Genomic DNA, 13,947 nt, shown 5'->3' with positions numbered 1-13,947 from the left:
TATGTTTTCAAGAACATATTTTAAATCATGCATACCGAAAGAATATGAAACTGATAACATTATTTCAATTAACAAGCTAGATACAATGCATTGAATGAGAAAAGAATACACAAAAATAATAGAAAAAATTACTTTTAACCCAAACAAAACAAAAACACTGTAGGGTTCATGCATTTCAACCCATTGGGTAGTGTAATACTAAGCATGTGTCATGACAGGAAAAATCATGTACAAGGACCGTCAATCAATTCAGGTTTAAGCCCTGTGTGTGGGAACACATCGTCAAAAAACACCGATAAAATTCCTCAACGGAATGTGTCTCCAGTGTACTTACGTATAAAACAAAAATCAAAAGCAACAAATAAATTGAGATGAGGAAGATAATCTCATTTCAATCATGCAAACACACGTACCGAGACTAGAGGGAGGCTGAGATGAATAAGATTCAACATGTTAACACTTGAGCAAAGTAAGGGAAGGTTGCCGCTAATATGGACCGGCTCTTAATTTGGACCGCCTCCTGGTCTGACAAACTAACGGTGCTCGAGCGCTCACAACAATTTTCATTCGCTGTATTTACCCTCTCTAGATAACTTGCACATGTTGCAGAAACACAGACCACAAAATCGGTAGGCTTTTTCTCTTTTTTACACTTTTGGCAGCGTTCATTCTAAATATGACGCTTAAAACGGACTTGTTTCTGTCAACAGCCAAAGCTGTTATCACACAAAATTTGCTATTTTTGATAGCTAAGACTGTATTTGTTTCATGTTAGCAGTGTTGACCCCGAATTTCTACTGCAAAAAAAATAGCAACGTTTCAAAGTGTATGTATGTTACCTTAAATGAACCACCTTCAACAAATAGAAGAAAATAAAAGCTAAAGGCTGGTTTCATTAATTCATTAACAAGCTTGCTGAAAATAACCTATAACTAGCCCTCGAGCTTTCAAAAAATATAACAAATAGTCTTCTTTTCTTGGAAGTTGATAATTTCATTTATTTTCTCTCTGTTTTTTAATAAATGTCTTTAGTTTCTTCTTGTGCTTCAAATAACGTCCTCGTCAAACCGAAACAGATCAATCAAAAGCATATGTGTATTTGTCTGACTTGCACACTAAGTTGTATCATGTTATTTTGAATGATAGGTGGTTTTTTTACAGTGATTCGTGAAGGCCTCTTTACTGGTCAATATTAGGCGCCCAGGCTCCTAACATGGACCAGTTGTGAATTATTCTATATTTAATTTTTGCTCAATGTCTATCAAAGCTAATTCGCTCTTAATAGGCCTAACGGTGAACTAAAGAGAGAAGGATTACCAAACACAAAATTGAACTTCTTTGCAAGAAAACAAGCTAGTTATCAGCATGAAACAAAAAGTAGTCCATATAAGCCAACCTTCCCCTACTGCAACTTTGACAGCTGCGTGATATCGGTAGAATTTCAAGTTAAGTGTCTCAAAATAACTCTCAGTTAACACTGGACGGCATAAATATCTTTGTATTTTGAACTAACATTGCGGAACGATTTGAATTTCAAAGTCATAATTGACGCTTTTCAGCACGACTTTGTTTCGGTAACAACACATTCCCACTGTTCTTCTACGTCTACAAAATTAAGTACCCTGCACTAGCCATTTGTGAATCTGTGACACTAAACTTGAATAATTACTGTGATGTCTACAATTTGACCTTTCCAGGCCAACAATTTGCTGCAAACATAATCATACTTTTCTCACTGATTGCCTCAGTGAAGACCAAGCCGTTGAAGTCTTGTCATTTTAGCGTAATACTGTAGAGGAAATGACGTCAGTTGTAGCCTTTCCATGCGTAGGAGGACACCACCCCCATTTCTCTGTACATTGAAGAGTTGACTCGCCTGTCGCTGTCGGGAATCTTTTCTTTATCCGCCACAGTTAAGCGTTCCATCTTAAAGTAAAGAAAACATGTTCAGTGTAATTGTGTTAATTGTGTGTAAAATGAAAAATGTGCACACACACATACACACACACACACACACACATACACACACACACATACGTAGACACACGCACACACACACATACACACACACATACACACACACACACACACACACACACACACACACACACACACACACACACACACACACACAACTTCAATCAATCAATCAATATGAGGCTTATATCGCGCGTATTCCGTGGGTACAGTTCTGAGCGCAGGGATTTACTTTTTTATTTTTTTTATTTTTTATTTTATGCAATTTATATCGCGCACATATTCAAGGCGCAGGGATTTGTTTATGCCGTGTGAGATGGAATTGTTTTACATAATACATCACGCATTCACATCGGCCAGCAGATCGCAGCCATTTCGGCGCATATCCTACTTTTCACGGCCTATTATTCCAAGTCACACGGGTATTTTGGTGGACATTTTTATCTATGCCTATGCAATTTTGCCAGGAAAGACCCTTTTGACAATCGTGGGATCTTTAACGTGCACATTCCAATGTAGTGTAAACGAAGGGACCTCGGTTTTTCGTCTCATCCGAAAGACTAGCACTTGAACCCACCACCTAGGTTAGGAAAGGGGGGAGAAAATTGCTAACGCCCTGACCCTTACCATGGCATCAAACTTGTCCCTGGGTATTTCCTTCCTTTCCCGATCATAAGACATTTCCTTGGGAGATGGTACATAGTACAGCCGGTTGACTGTCTGGTCAATTTCGTATCCTGTCATCTTTTGGTAGCCGAGACCAAATTCCGGTTTTAGGATGGTTCCCCATGGCTGCTTGCTGCTTTCAGGGCGCACTGATGAACGGATCGTTGTCATGGTTACGGCCGATATTCTCGATGTGATGAGGGTGAGGAAAACAACCTTGAACGGTTAAAGATAGATGCAGAAGTTTGAAACTGTCACTGTCACGTCAAACCTGAAAGTACACGCAGAAAAATATTGTGGAAACACTGAGGTGTAGTATGAAGGCACTTGAACTTTGTTTTAAAACAAAATCGACTTCACTAATATTTTGTTAAAATTTTTTCCGTAATATTTTCAGAATGTTGAATAATTATGATGACATGTCAAGAATAATATAACCGAGGGTTGGGTAATTGCATGGGGTATCTGAACAATTACAATCACAGAACCTATTTGGTAAAGGTGTAAATCCCTGGTATACGTTTGTTGTAATGAATGCGTTCTTATTTGAATTATTGCAACGTGTCTAGCGTAATTACATGACGTTTCCGTGGGCTAAAATAAGATCAGTTACGTTACGTACAAATAATTTCAAGGCGGTGAATTTTCATAATAGCAGAAATGATCCGTTAGGTGGGTGTTTGTTGTCATTTCAGTGAATTAGGAAATATTGGTTCCTGTGGAGGTACCGTATGACGATTACCTGTTAGGTGGGTGTTTGACATTTCAGAGAATCAGGAAATATTGGTTCCTGTGGAGGTACTGTATGTCGATTACCTGTTAGGTTGGTGTGTGACATTTCAGAGAATCAGGAAATATTGGTTCCTGCGGAGGTACTGTATGTCGATTACCTGTTAAGTTGGTGTGTGACATTTCAGAGAATCAGGAAATATTGGCAGGGGCGGACGAGGGGGGGGCACAAAAAAAAAAGAAGAAGAAGAAAAAAAGATTTTTCTATGCTGATTCTATGACCATTTCTAAGTTCAAATGGCACCAGATGGCACCATTTTGCTTCTTTGGGCAAAAAAAATGTCGGGGGGGCATGCCCCCGGACCCCCCTAGCAAATTCGGGCGCTTCGCGCCCATCACATTCACTTTCGATTCAAAGTGCACCCCGCCCCCTTACAAAGCAACTGATCCGCCCCTGATTGGTTCCTGTGGAGGTACTGTATGTCGATTACCTGTTAGGTTGGTGTGTGACATTTCAGTGAATCAGGAAATATTGGTTCGTGTGGAGGTACTGTATGTCGATTACCTGTTCGGTTGGTGTGTGACATTTCAGAGAATCAGGAAATATTGGTTCCTGTGGAGGTACTGTTTGTCGATTACCTGTTGGGTTGATGTGTGACATTTCAGAGAATCAGGAAATAGTAGTTCCTGTGGAGGTACTGTATGTCGATTACCTGTTCGGTTGGTGTGTGACTTTTCAGAGAATCAGGAAATATTGGTTCCTGTGGAGGTACTGTATGTCGATTACCTGTTAGGTTGATGTGTGACATTTCAGAGAATCAGAAAATAATGGTTCCTGTGGAGGTACTGTATGTCGATTACCTGTTAGGTTGATGTGTGACATTTCAGAGAATCAGAAAATAATGGTTCCTGTGGAGGTACTGTATGTCGATTACCTGTTAGGTTGGGGGTGTTTCACATTTCAATGAATCGGGAAATATTGGTTCCTGTGGAGGTACTGTTTGACGATTACCTGTTAGGTTGGTGTGTGACATTTCAGAGAATCAGGAAATATTGGTTCCTGTGGAGGTACTGTATGACGATTACCTGTTAGGTGGGTGTTCGTCATTTCAGAGAATCAGGAACTATTGGTTCCTGTGGAGGTACTGTATGACGATTACCTGTTAGGTGGGTGTTCGTCATTTCAGAGAATCAGGAACTATTGGTTCCTGTGGAGGTATATTGTATGTCGATCACTTGTCATTGAGCCTGAGAGATTCCAAGTTGGTTGTGGTACTGTGGGCCAGGTAATATTTCATGTGTTGTGTGACTTTGCAGAGAATTGGGGAACATTTTTCCTGTGGAGGTACTGTTGTCACTTGTGTTGGCTGGTGCCTCACAGATTACAAACACTATTTTGGTTAAAATACGGTGGGCTAGGTAATATTTCATGGTGGGGCTGATTTTTCAGAGAATCAGAAAGCATGCATGGTTCGCAGTGGTTGTTGTTGTCAAATTAAGCTATAGGGCCTCAGAGATTCCAACATTAGTTATTATGTGGATTTGTTAGCCAGGTATTACTTCAAGTGGATGTGTGACAGTTCAGAGAACCATGATGTAATTTCCTGTTGGTGTTCTGTTTGTCATAAATATATTGAGCCTCAGAGATTCCAAACTCGGGTTTGGTGGGGGTACTGGGTGCCAGAATTTGAGTTTGAGACAGAAAACACAATGGGTTTGGAGTACTTTGGGCCAGATTGTAATCAATTTCTTTGGTTTGTATTTCAGACTCCCAAAATCTGGTGACAATTTCAGCGATTGGTGTTGATCTCACAACCGAGGTTGTACCTGGAACCGAAGTATGGCATTTTAACCACTTTTTAAAGGCCGAACAGTGAAGGAGTTGTCAACTCCTGCAAGGAGCAGCAGACGAGTTCAAGGCTCATGTGTAATTCTCAGTAATCTGACAAACAAGACCGTTTTCACATATATATCCTGGTTGCTGTTTTGTTTTGTTGGGGTTTTTTGGGGGTTTTTTGCACAGGATATGCTGGGGAAGCGGCAAGAGGCCTGCCAAGTCGCCATGGTCTCGCTCCAGAAAGACAACCAGCGTCTGCAAGAAGCTGTTTCGGGTGATCATGAGGCCATTGCCTCAACATCCGGATCAACGACAACCGGTACCAGCAATCCTACCCCGTCTGACTCGGTCGCCAACCTGGTCAATACAATCACAGACACTGGGGAGGCGGTGTCGCGGTCCAGGTTTTGCAAAGAGCTGAAGTCAGTTCATCAGTTCTGCGGGCACCCACAAGAGCGGTACAACACTCATAGTTTCAGAATAGGAGCAGCCACTCTGTTAGCTTCGCAAGGAGCATCTGACGCGCAGATTCGCATAGCAGGGAGATGGGCTTCGAACGCGTTCACCGCCTATATATACGAATGCATAATGTCTGACCAGTAGGCATAGGTGGACAATTGAGGACTTAGTTCAAGGTATGGAACGGGCAGTTCAGTTGATGCAAGCGTCAAGTAAGGGTACATTTGGTGGCTTACAGGGCGTTTGTTATTATTGGCTGCTCGTGTCTTGCTCTTAGTAGTACACGTCAGACGGGTAAGGGCATTTTGGGTGACTTAAAATAGATTTGTAATTTAGGTCGGTACCAGCAAGCAATTCTGCTCGCTGGTTGGTGGCGTTTTACCGCCAGTGATGTAAAAAGAGGGGAAACTTGGTCCCCAGTGTGTATTGTGATGTAAATAATGTTGCATATTTATTGTGAGAAGGCCGGTGTGATATAGTAAGGGAGGCAATTGTCCATCTAGTCGACCGGATACTCTCACAATTTTGTGTACTTTATAATAACATGTTGCCTACATGATGATTATGTATCCGAACAATTTTGTGCTAAACAGTATGCATTTTTGATTGATGATATGTATAAATACGTTGGTTTTCTCAAAAATGCAGTCGCTGGGTAGATCCAGCGACAACATCCGCAATCACAGTGTTGGCTTGTTTCATAGTATGATTGTGTGAAGTGGTTGTCTCCCTTGGGTTGTTAGCACAAAGAAATTCAGAACATAAATGCTTTTAGAACATAGTGCTTTTAGTTATGCGCTATAGAATTCTCCTTAATAAATAAATAAAATGGTTTTATGGGAAACCATAAAACGGCTTTTTCGTCCTACGTACTCCAACGTACGGTTCACAACATTGTCCGTACCTGTTTAAAGAAACTTCAACAAAAGAAAACGCCTTCTTCAACCCGCGTACTCCAACGTACTGTTTCGCACTGATTATTCCATCTATCCGCCACGTATGTCGATCGGCCGATTAACTTATCGCTGAGTGGCAGTCGCAGCACTAACTGGCCCTAGGCGGTTGACCCCACGGGGAGCGGAGAAGGTGGAGGCAACAAGGCATCGACCAGACGACCTCTGCCGGAATGACCATGCAGGAGTTAAGAAACATATCTTGATCGTTTTCAGGTTAGCGGGTTAAGTCGCTGGCTTCTGGCAGTAAGTAGGGCTATGTCGGAGCAATGCTCGCGGGCTGTAGATCGAGTGATCTGAGAAAGAAAGGGAAGTAAGCGCGCGAAATGCATACGACATGTGTAATAGAGTAAGTGAGAGTTATTCGGAACCATTCTCATGGCACCTGAGAGAATAACAAGCATTGGAATGAACAAGCAACTTTCATCCTCCAATTTTTTATATATTTATTTTATTTTATTATTTTAGTAGATTGAGTGTTTTGTTTTGTCAATTAAATGTTTCATAAACTCACCATTCTTCTTTGGGTTTTTTGTTGTAGATTAATTTTGTTAACGTTAGCAGGCTATCTGTTTTGGATTTCTTCAGTTTTGGGAGATGTGTTTGAGTTGAGTTCTCTTCAACGGGGACATCATTTCAGTCTTTAAATCTGCTTTCACAAACGGATCTAGACACTACCCGAGCGTGATTTTTTAAACATGACAAAATGGTGGCCGATTGCCGCCTAAGCTCGAGAATTTGTGCACCTTTTTACTTAACATTTTGTCCAGGAAAACAGACGAGAAACGCAACGATTTTTGTTTCCTGTAAAATGCGATGGTTTTGGACTTTCAAACCTGAGGAAAGAGTATGTGCAGCACACACACACACACACACACACACACACACACACACACACACACACACACAAACACTCACACACACACACACACACACACACATACACACACACACACACACACACACACACACACACTCACACACTCACTCACAACACTATACCTAGCCTATATTCTTAACACCACTATACACGATTTACATTTACAAAGCGACAGCCGGCGAAGTTTAGTGTGTTGAAAAAATAAATAGTCATTTGCCAAGTTCCACCCGTTGTCGTCTGCGGAGAGGATTAAGCGGTGAAATGAAGCGGGTGCAAGCAGACTGATTAGCACAAAGCTCTCAAAGGGATCGGCTGTCCACAACCCCTTGACGCTAAACCTCGTTTTCCTTCGGATTACTTCCCTTTCTTATGTCCAGAATGCCACCATCTGGTTTCCTGTGATAAGTCGCAAATGTGTTTTGTGTTTGGATTAGTTGTGTTTATTGAGTAGGCATAATTATGCTTTCTGTAATCGTCAGTTTTGGGTGGCTTTGCGTATGGTTTAACTCACGAAATTAGGATCACGTGTGCTTCTTTACCTCGTATATTTAGAGGGATAGGATTGTGTTACAATTATCAAGTCGTTAAAATGCTATATTTCTCCCGATAAGTTCATTAGTACGTTTATCCCAACAGATAAAACCAAACATTCCGGTTCATAAAACACTTAAAACATGGACAATGTCGGGTGTTGGTCTCACAATGTATAGATTCTTTGGGACGATATAATTTGCGGAATAATAATGGCAGCTCGAGTTTAAAATGCTCAGCTTTGACAATCCAGCTTCGAGAGAACAAAACAAAAGATACGAACAGTTTACCGCAATGCAACCGACTCTCATAGATAAGAAAAATACAATAAAACTCAAGTCGGTCGTTGTAAAGGGAGGGAGAGGGGGACAGACGTTTGTTCATACACAAACATCGGGTTATTTGTTTTCACAGCCTGAGATATGCGGTTACCCTTGTTCAAATAAGTTCTGTCGTTAAAGATAAGCCGTTTACCTTTTGTTGTTGATGTAAGGGTTGTGCCTAGGCGTCTTAAACAACACGCACCCAAATGTATAACGCAAGGTCGGGCCAAGCCTTTGTCAACGGTCAATTGGCTCGTTGGAATGAAAAATGACCGGTCGTCTAGGCTTAGAGACGATCAAACGACTCGTTTTTAAAAGTGACTGATACACATATATTACATATTAACCCAGCCATTTGTTCAAGATCAGTCACATAGCCTAGAATTTCCTGATGTCCTAATGATTAAAGCTAGGCAACATTATCGAGTTTTTTTATGAGAGCAAAATACATTCAGTTTATAATGAAATCAACATTTTGTTATTCGGCGCAGTAATAATTGAGAAATAAGTACACAGAGAGATATTTTGGCATAACTCTAGCCGGCTGCATTTAAGAGTTTCACTGCTGGTATTTACTGACCTTTATCTGATAACACAGAGCTGACACTAACATTACTACTGCTTGACCGAGAGGACACGCTGTCTTTGCAGTGCTTCGAGATGTCTCTTGTGTACTGGCTATCACGTTAGTAATAATAACTGATCTGGGTATAACAAAGAAAGATAACCCTGTGCTTGTCTCATCAATAGTAAGAGAAATAATCTCAAACAGTTACAAAGATCACCTACAAATATTTACTGACGGCTCAAAACAAAATGATGGCCAAGCCGGCTGTGCTTTTGTCATCCCTGACCTCAAAATAACTAAAAAATTCAAACTCAACCAGGATGTGTCCATTTTCACTGCAGAAATGTACGCCATCTTAAGAGCATGCCACTATATCAATGACCTCCCTCAACCCCCAACAAGAGTCGTGATCCTCTCCGACTCAAAATCAGCTCTGACTGCTCTCCAAAATGGTTCCAGAAACCGGGAAGAGCTTCAGACAGAAATATTGTTCCTCTGTCACCAGATCATTGCCTCTGGAACAGAATTGACCCTTATGTACATCCCCTCACACACGGGGATCAGAGGCAATGATATGGCTGACAGAGCAGCAAAAGAATCTGTCACAGATCAAGCAGAATTTCATGACCTCAAATTAACAAAGACGGAAGCAAAACACAAAATGGCCAAAGTTGCCTGACGTCACTGGGAAACAGAATTAAAAACAGAAGGCGATGCCCATGGTTGGCTTATTCTGCCCCGACAAACAAAACAAAACAGGCCTACACTCCCCACCCCCTTCCTTAAAATACTTCGCAGAATTCGCACGGATGGATGCGCTCACAAGTTCTTTCCCCGTCTCTGTGAATGTGGAAAGCTAATATCTTTTTTACACCTCTTTGACCGCTGCCAATCACTCCAACAAGATTTTCGCAACCTACACACCCTTGTCAACGAACACAAACTGAAACCCCATGAGTTTTTAGATAAACATTGCACGCTTCAATGGAAGCCAGCATACACCCTGTGTCTCTCAATACATAAGGCTGAAATAGGACATCTATTTTGAAAACTTCATCACATCTCCTCCTTCCCACCCCTCAACCCTCTCTCCCACCCCCCCCCCCCCCCTCCCCAACAACCAAAGCGCCTACAACACCTATCACATAGCTCTATTCAAACAAGGCTAAATAACATACACCGCCCTCCTACCTGAACTTAAGTTCCCCATTCTGATATATTATTTTAGCAAGTTATATTTAATATTCTTATTTGGCTAATAATTATTTTTATGTTTCTAGTTACGTATTTATTTACTTATTCAGCCAGTTCTTTATTACATTATTTTGGCATTATTCAAAAGTCTAAAACATATTTTACATAAATAAAAAGCAAATAAGCCTACAAAACCGCTCCACTTCAACTATATTTCGCGTACACTATGGCAACAACCCCAACAAAATCTTTACTTCCATCCCCATTTTGAAATATCGCAACAACAGACTTCCAGATCTATAACACGATCATATGTGTTCTCTGTTTGTATGTCTGTCCAGTGTCCTGTCCCCCCATAAAGCATATCAACTCTACCTGTCCCAAGATAGGCAAATTGGTTCTAAGAGGACGTTAAAACTAATTATCAATCTCTCTCTATCTCTCTCTCTCTCTCTCTCTCTCTCTCTCTCTCTCTCTCTCTCTCTCTCTCTCTCTCTCTCTCTCTCTCTCTCTCTCTCTCTCTCTCTCTCTCTCTCCGATGACATAAACACAAATGCTGCCAAACAAACAAACACACAAACAAACCAACAAACAAATAAAGAACCGTCATCTCACTCACCTGTACAGTAGCACCCAGACGCGTCGTGAAGCACAACTGCCGTATCCCAAGGCGAAGTACCCCGCCTATAGCAACATCGATCTATTGATCCAGGGTACATTAATCTTCACGTCTCTCTCGCCAGTCTCCAGGAACCTGATCTTCTGAGTGCGGTATCTCGGGTACTTCTACCCGTGCTCGAGCCTCTCAGTCCACCCGTTTCTCAAGCCTATCACGCAGCGGTGGGTAGAGTAATTCATTATCCACCCGGATTTTATCGCCCGCTGCTACGCACGTTAACTCACTGGGTTTGACTCATTAATCGTGTCTGACACAGGCGCTTGAAACTTAAATGTTTGGTGCCTCTGGGGCTTTTGGTGGTAATTAACTTAGGCCTACACGTGTTTTGTGCTGCCGAAAATAGGCCGTGAAAAGTAGGATATGCGCCGAAATGGCTGCGATCTGCTGGCCGATGTGAATGCGTGATGCATTGTGTAAAAAAATTCCATCTCACACGGCATAAATAAATCCCTGCGCCTTGAATATGTGCGCGATATAAATTGCATAAAATAAAAAAAATAAAAAATAAAAAAAATAAAAAAATAAATCCCTGCGCTTAGAACTGTACCCACGGAATACGCGCAATATAAGCCTCATATTGATTGATTGATTGATTGAAAATGATCTATTTGTTAGGATTGCCTCATTTAAATTCACATTTTTAATATGTTATATTAACTTTCAAATGTAGCGCGCTTTTTCATTTTCATCTGCAGCTACCAATGACGTAGTATTCAGATGTACAGCAGAGTGTTTTCGGTTGACCAAAGTATTGTTTAATGTCAAATAATTACCTTTCAACGGTACAGATTTGTTGGAAATTATCCTCGGTAAAGTAGGATGTTTGAATTAAAGATAAAATGATGGGAGTATTTTTTTCCGTCCTGCCGTTTGCCAAAACTGCATGAAACGGCCTCAAACTGCCCCTTATGGTGCCTCAAACTGCCCCTTGTAGTGCCTCAAACTGCCCCTTGTAGTGCCTCAAACTGCCCCTTACAGTGCCTCAAACTGCCCCTTATAATGCCTCAAACTGCCCCTTATAGTGCCTCAAACTGCCCCTTATAGTGCCTCAAACTGCCCCTTATAGTGCCTCAAACTGCCCCTTATAGTGCCTCAAACTGCCCCTTATAGTGCCTCAAACTTCCCCTTGTAGTGCCTCAAACTGCCCCTTGTAGTGGCTCAAACTGCCCCTTATAGTGCCTCAAACTGCCCCTTATGGTGCCTCAAACTGCCCTTTGTAGTGCCTCAAACTGCCCCTTGTAGTGCCTCAAACTGCCCCTTGTAGTGCCTCAAACTGCCCCTTATAGTGCCTCAAACTGCCCCTTGTAGTGCCTCAAACTGCCCCTTATAGTGCCTCAAACTGCCCATTGTAGTGCCTCAAACTGCCCATTGTAGTGCCTCAAACTGCCCCTTGTAGTGCCTCAAACTGCCCATTGTAGTGCCTCAAACTGCCCCTTGTAGTGGCTCAAACTGCCTTTAACTGCCTAATACTGCCTCAGATGTGCTACTTTAACACCACAGCTACCCAGGTTTGTGTCACCAAGCTAGTGCATGCGCTTTTCTTATACAAACGAGGGAGTGGCAAATTAAATTGGATAAGAAACTCGTCCGTTCCGCTAGCCTTGGCCTGTGTTTGCCGAGAAAGTACTGGCGTTCACCTTTGAAATGTTAATAACAGGAGTGATCAATGCTACGTGTGTATACTTTCATTTGCTGGTAGGTCCAAGGTGAGAATACACACCCACAATTGCCCTTAGACCGTCTGGAGAAGTTCCAGTGTGGTTTTACAACCCTTCAAAATAAATTATTTGTGTTCGACTTTCACCTCGGATTTGTGAAAGGAGCATTCACCCTTGGGATTTTGCCTTGGTTGACTTGCCGCAGTGCGTGAGTGAGTGAGTGAGTGAGTGAGTGTGTGTGTGTGTGTGTGTGTGTGTGTGTGTGTGTGTGTGTGTGTGTGTGTGTGTTTGTTTGTGTGCGTGCATACGTGCGTGCGTGCGTGCAAACTTGCATGCGTGCTTGCGTGCGTGTGTGCTTGCGTACGAGCGTGCGTTCGTGTGTCTGTCTGCCTGTCTGTCTATGTGATTTGTGTATGTCTGTCCGTCCGTCTGTCCGTCCGTCTGTCCGTCCGTCCGTCCGTCCGTCCGTCCGTCCGTCTGTCTGTCTGTTTGTCTGTGTCTGTGCCTGTTTCTGTGTCTGTCTGCGTGTCTGTATGTTGTTGTTGTTCAGGTAAATTTATCATTTTAATACGGAGGCTCTCCGTTCAGACACGATTCAGACTGAAAGTTTAGACTGAAAGAGTCCATACCCATGGAACACTTGCAACGCAGCCGCACGTTAAATAGAGAAAAGTTTAAAAATACATCGGTTCTTTCAAAAATACCTTCCAGAGGCCGATTAACTTCGACAAACCTAATTGTAAGCCTTGGAAACAGCAGCTTTCATACACTTCAAATACCATGCGAGCACTGTTGAAAATAAATGCAAAAGACAGATCAGTACGGGCTGTGTGAGTGATGGTGGGCGTTTCAGTGTTGGGAAAGGAGGGGGGGGGGGGGGGCAAGGTTCGGGAGAAGGAGGAAGGGGCTGGGGGTTTGGAGGGGGGGTGGGGGATTATCAGCTGGCTCAGCCATAAAGGGGAGCGGGAAGGGTGGTCAATTAAGGCTTGTGTGTTCTCTTCAAAACGGACTGGACCTAAATCAGCAGTGAGAACTTTCTCTTTCCTGGACAAGTGCCAGAAGAACAGAATTACCGTTTCACCTTAAAATTCCACACAAGGCCGCTTAGTCAAAACTAAAAACGCTGCTATTTTTGACCAGATTTGGCGAGCAGACCTGTCGGAAATGCAGGGGTGGAAACAAATCTCGGGGAGGTGGCATGTGAGGAGGTGGTGAAGGTGAGGGGAGGGGGGGGGGGGGGTGGCGGAGATAACTAACAAGTCGCGTAAGGCGAAAATACAATATTTAGTCAAGTAGCTGTCGAACTCACAGAATGAAACTGAACGCAATGCCATTTTTCAGCAAGACCGTATACTCGTAGCATCGTCAGTCCACCGCTCATGGCAAAGGCAGTGAAATTGACAAGAAGAGCGGGGTAGTAGTTGCGCTAAGAAGGATAGCACGCTTTTCTGTACCTCTCTTTGTTTTAACTTTCTGAGCGTGTTTTTAATCTA

General features: G+C 42.4%; 1 protein-coding gene across 1 annotated transcript; it reads right to left on the bottom strand.

The window, feature by feature from the left end:
• On the bottom strand, positions 1–10,995 carry LOC138978616 (uncharacterized). Its single transcript, XM_070351381.1, has 3 exons — positions 10,737–10,995; positions 2,605–2,914; positions 1–1,926 (listed from the first exon to the last, which is right to left on the bottom strand). The coding sequence occupies exons 2-3, from the start codon at positions 2,812–2,814 to the stop codon at positions 1,807–1,809; spliced, it is 330 nt and encodes a 109-aa protein (XP_070207482.1). The 5' UTR covers positions 2,815–2,914; positions 10,737–10,995; the 3' UTR covers positions 1–1,806.
• Between the last annotated feature and the right edge of the window lie 2,952 nt (positions 10,996–13,947).

Source organism: Littorina saxatilis, linkage group LG1 (assembly GCF_037325665.1).
Source record: "Littorina saxatilis isolate snail1 linkage group LG1, US_GU_Lsax_2.0, whole genome shotgun sequence".
In the NCBI taxonomy this organism is placed as follows: Eukaryota; Metazoa; Mollusca; class Gastropoda; order Littorinimorpha; family Littorinidae; genus Littorina; species Littorina saxatilis.
The sequence above is the reverse complement of the archived record's forward strand: the minus strand, read 5'-3'. Positions and strand labels throughout refer to the sequence as shown.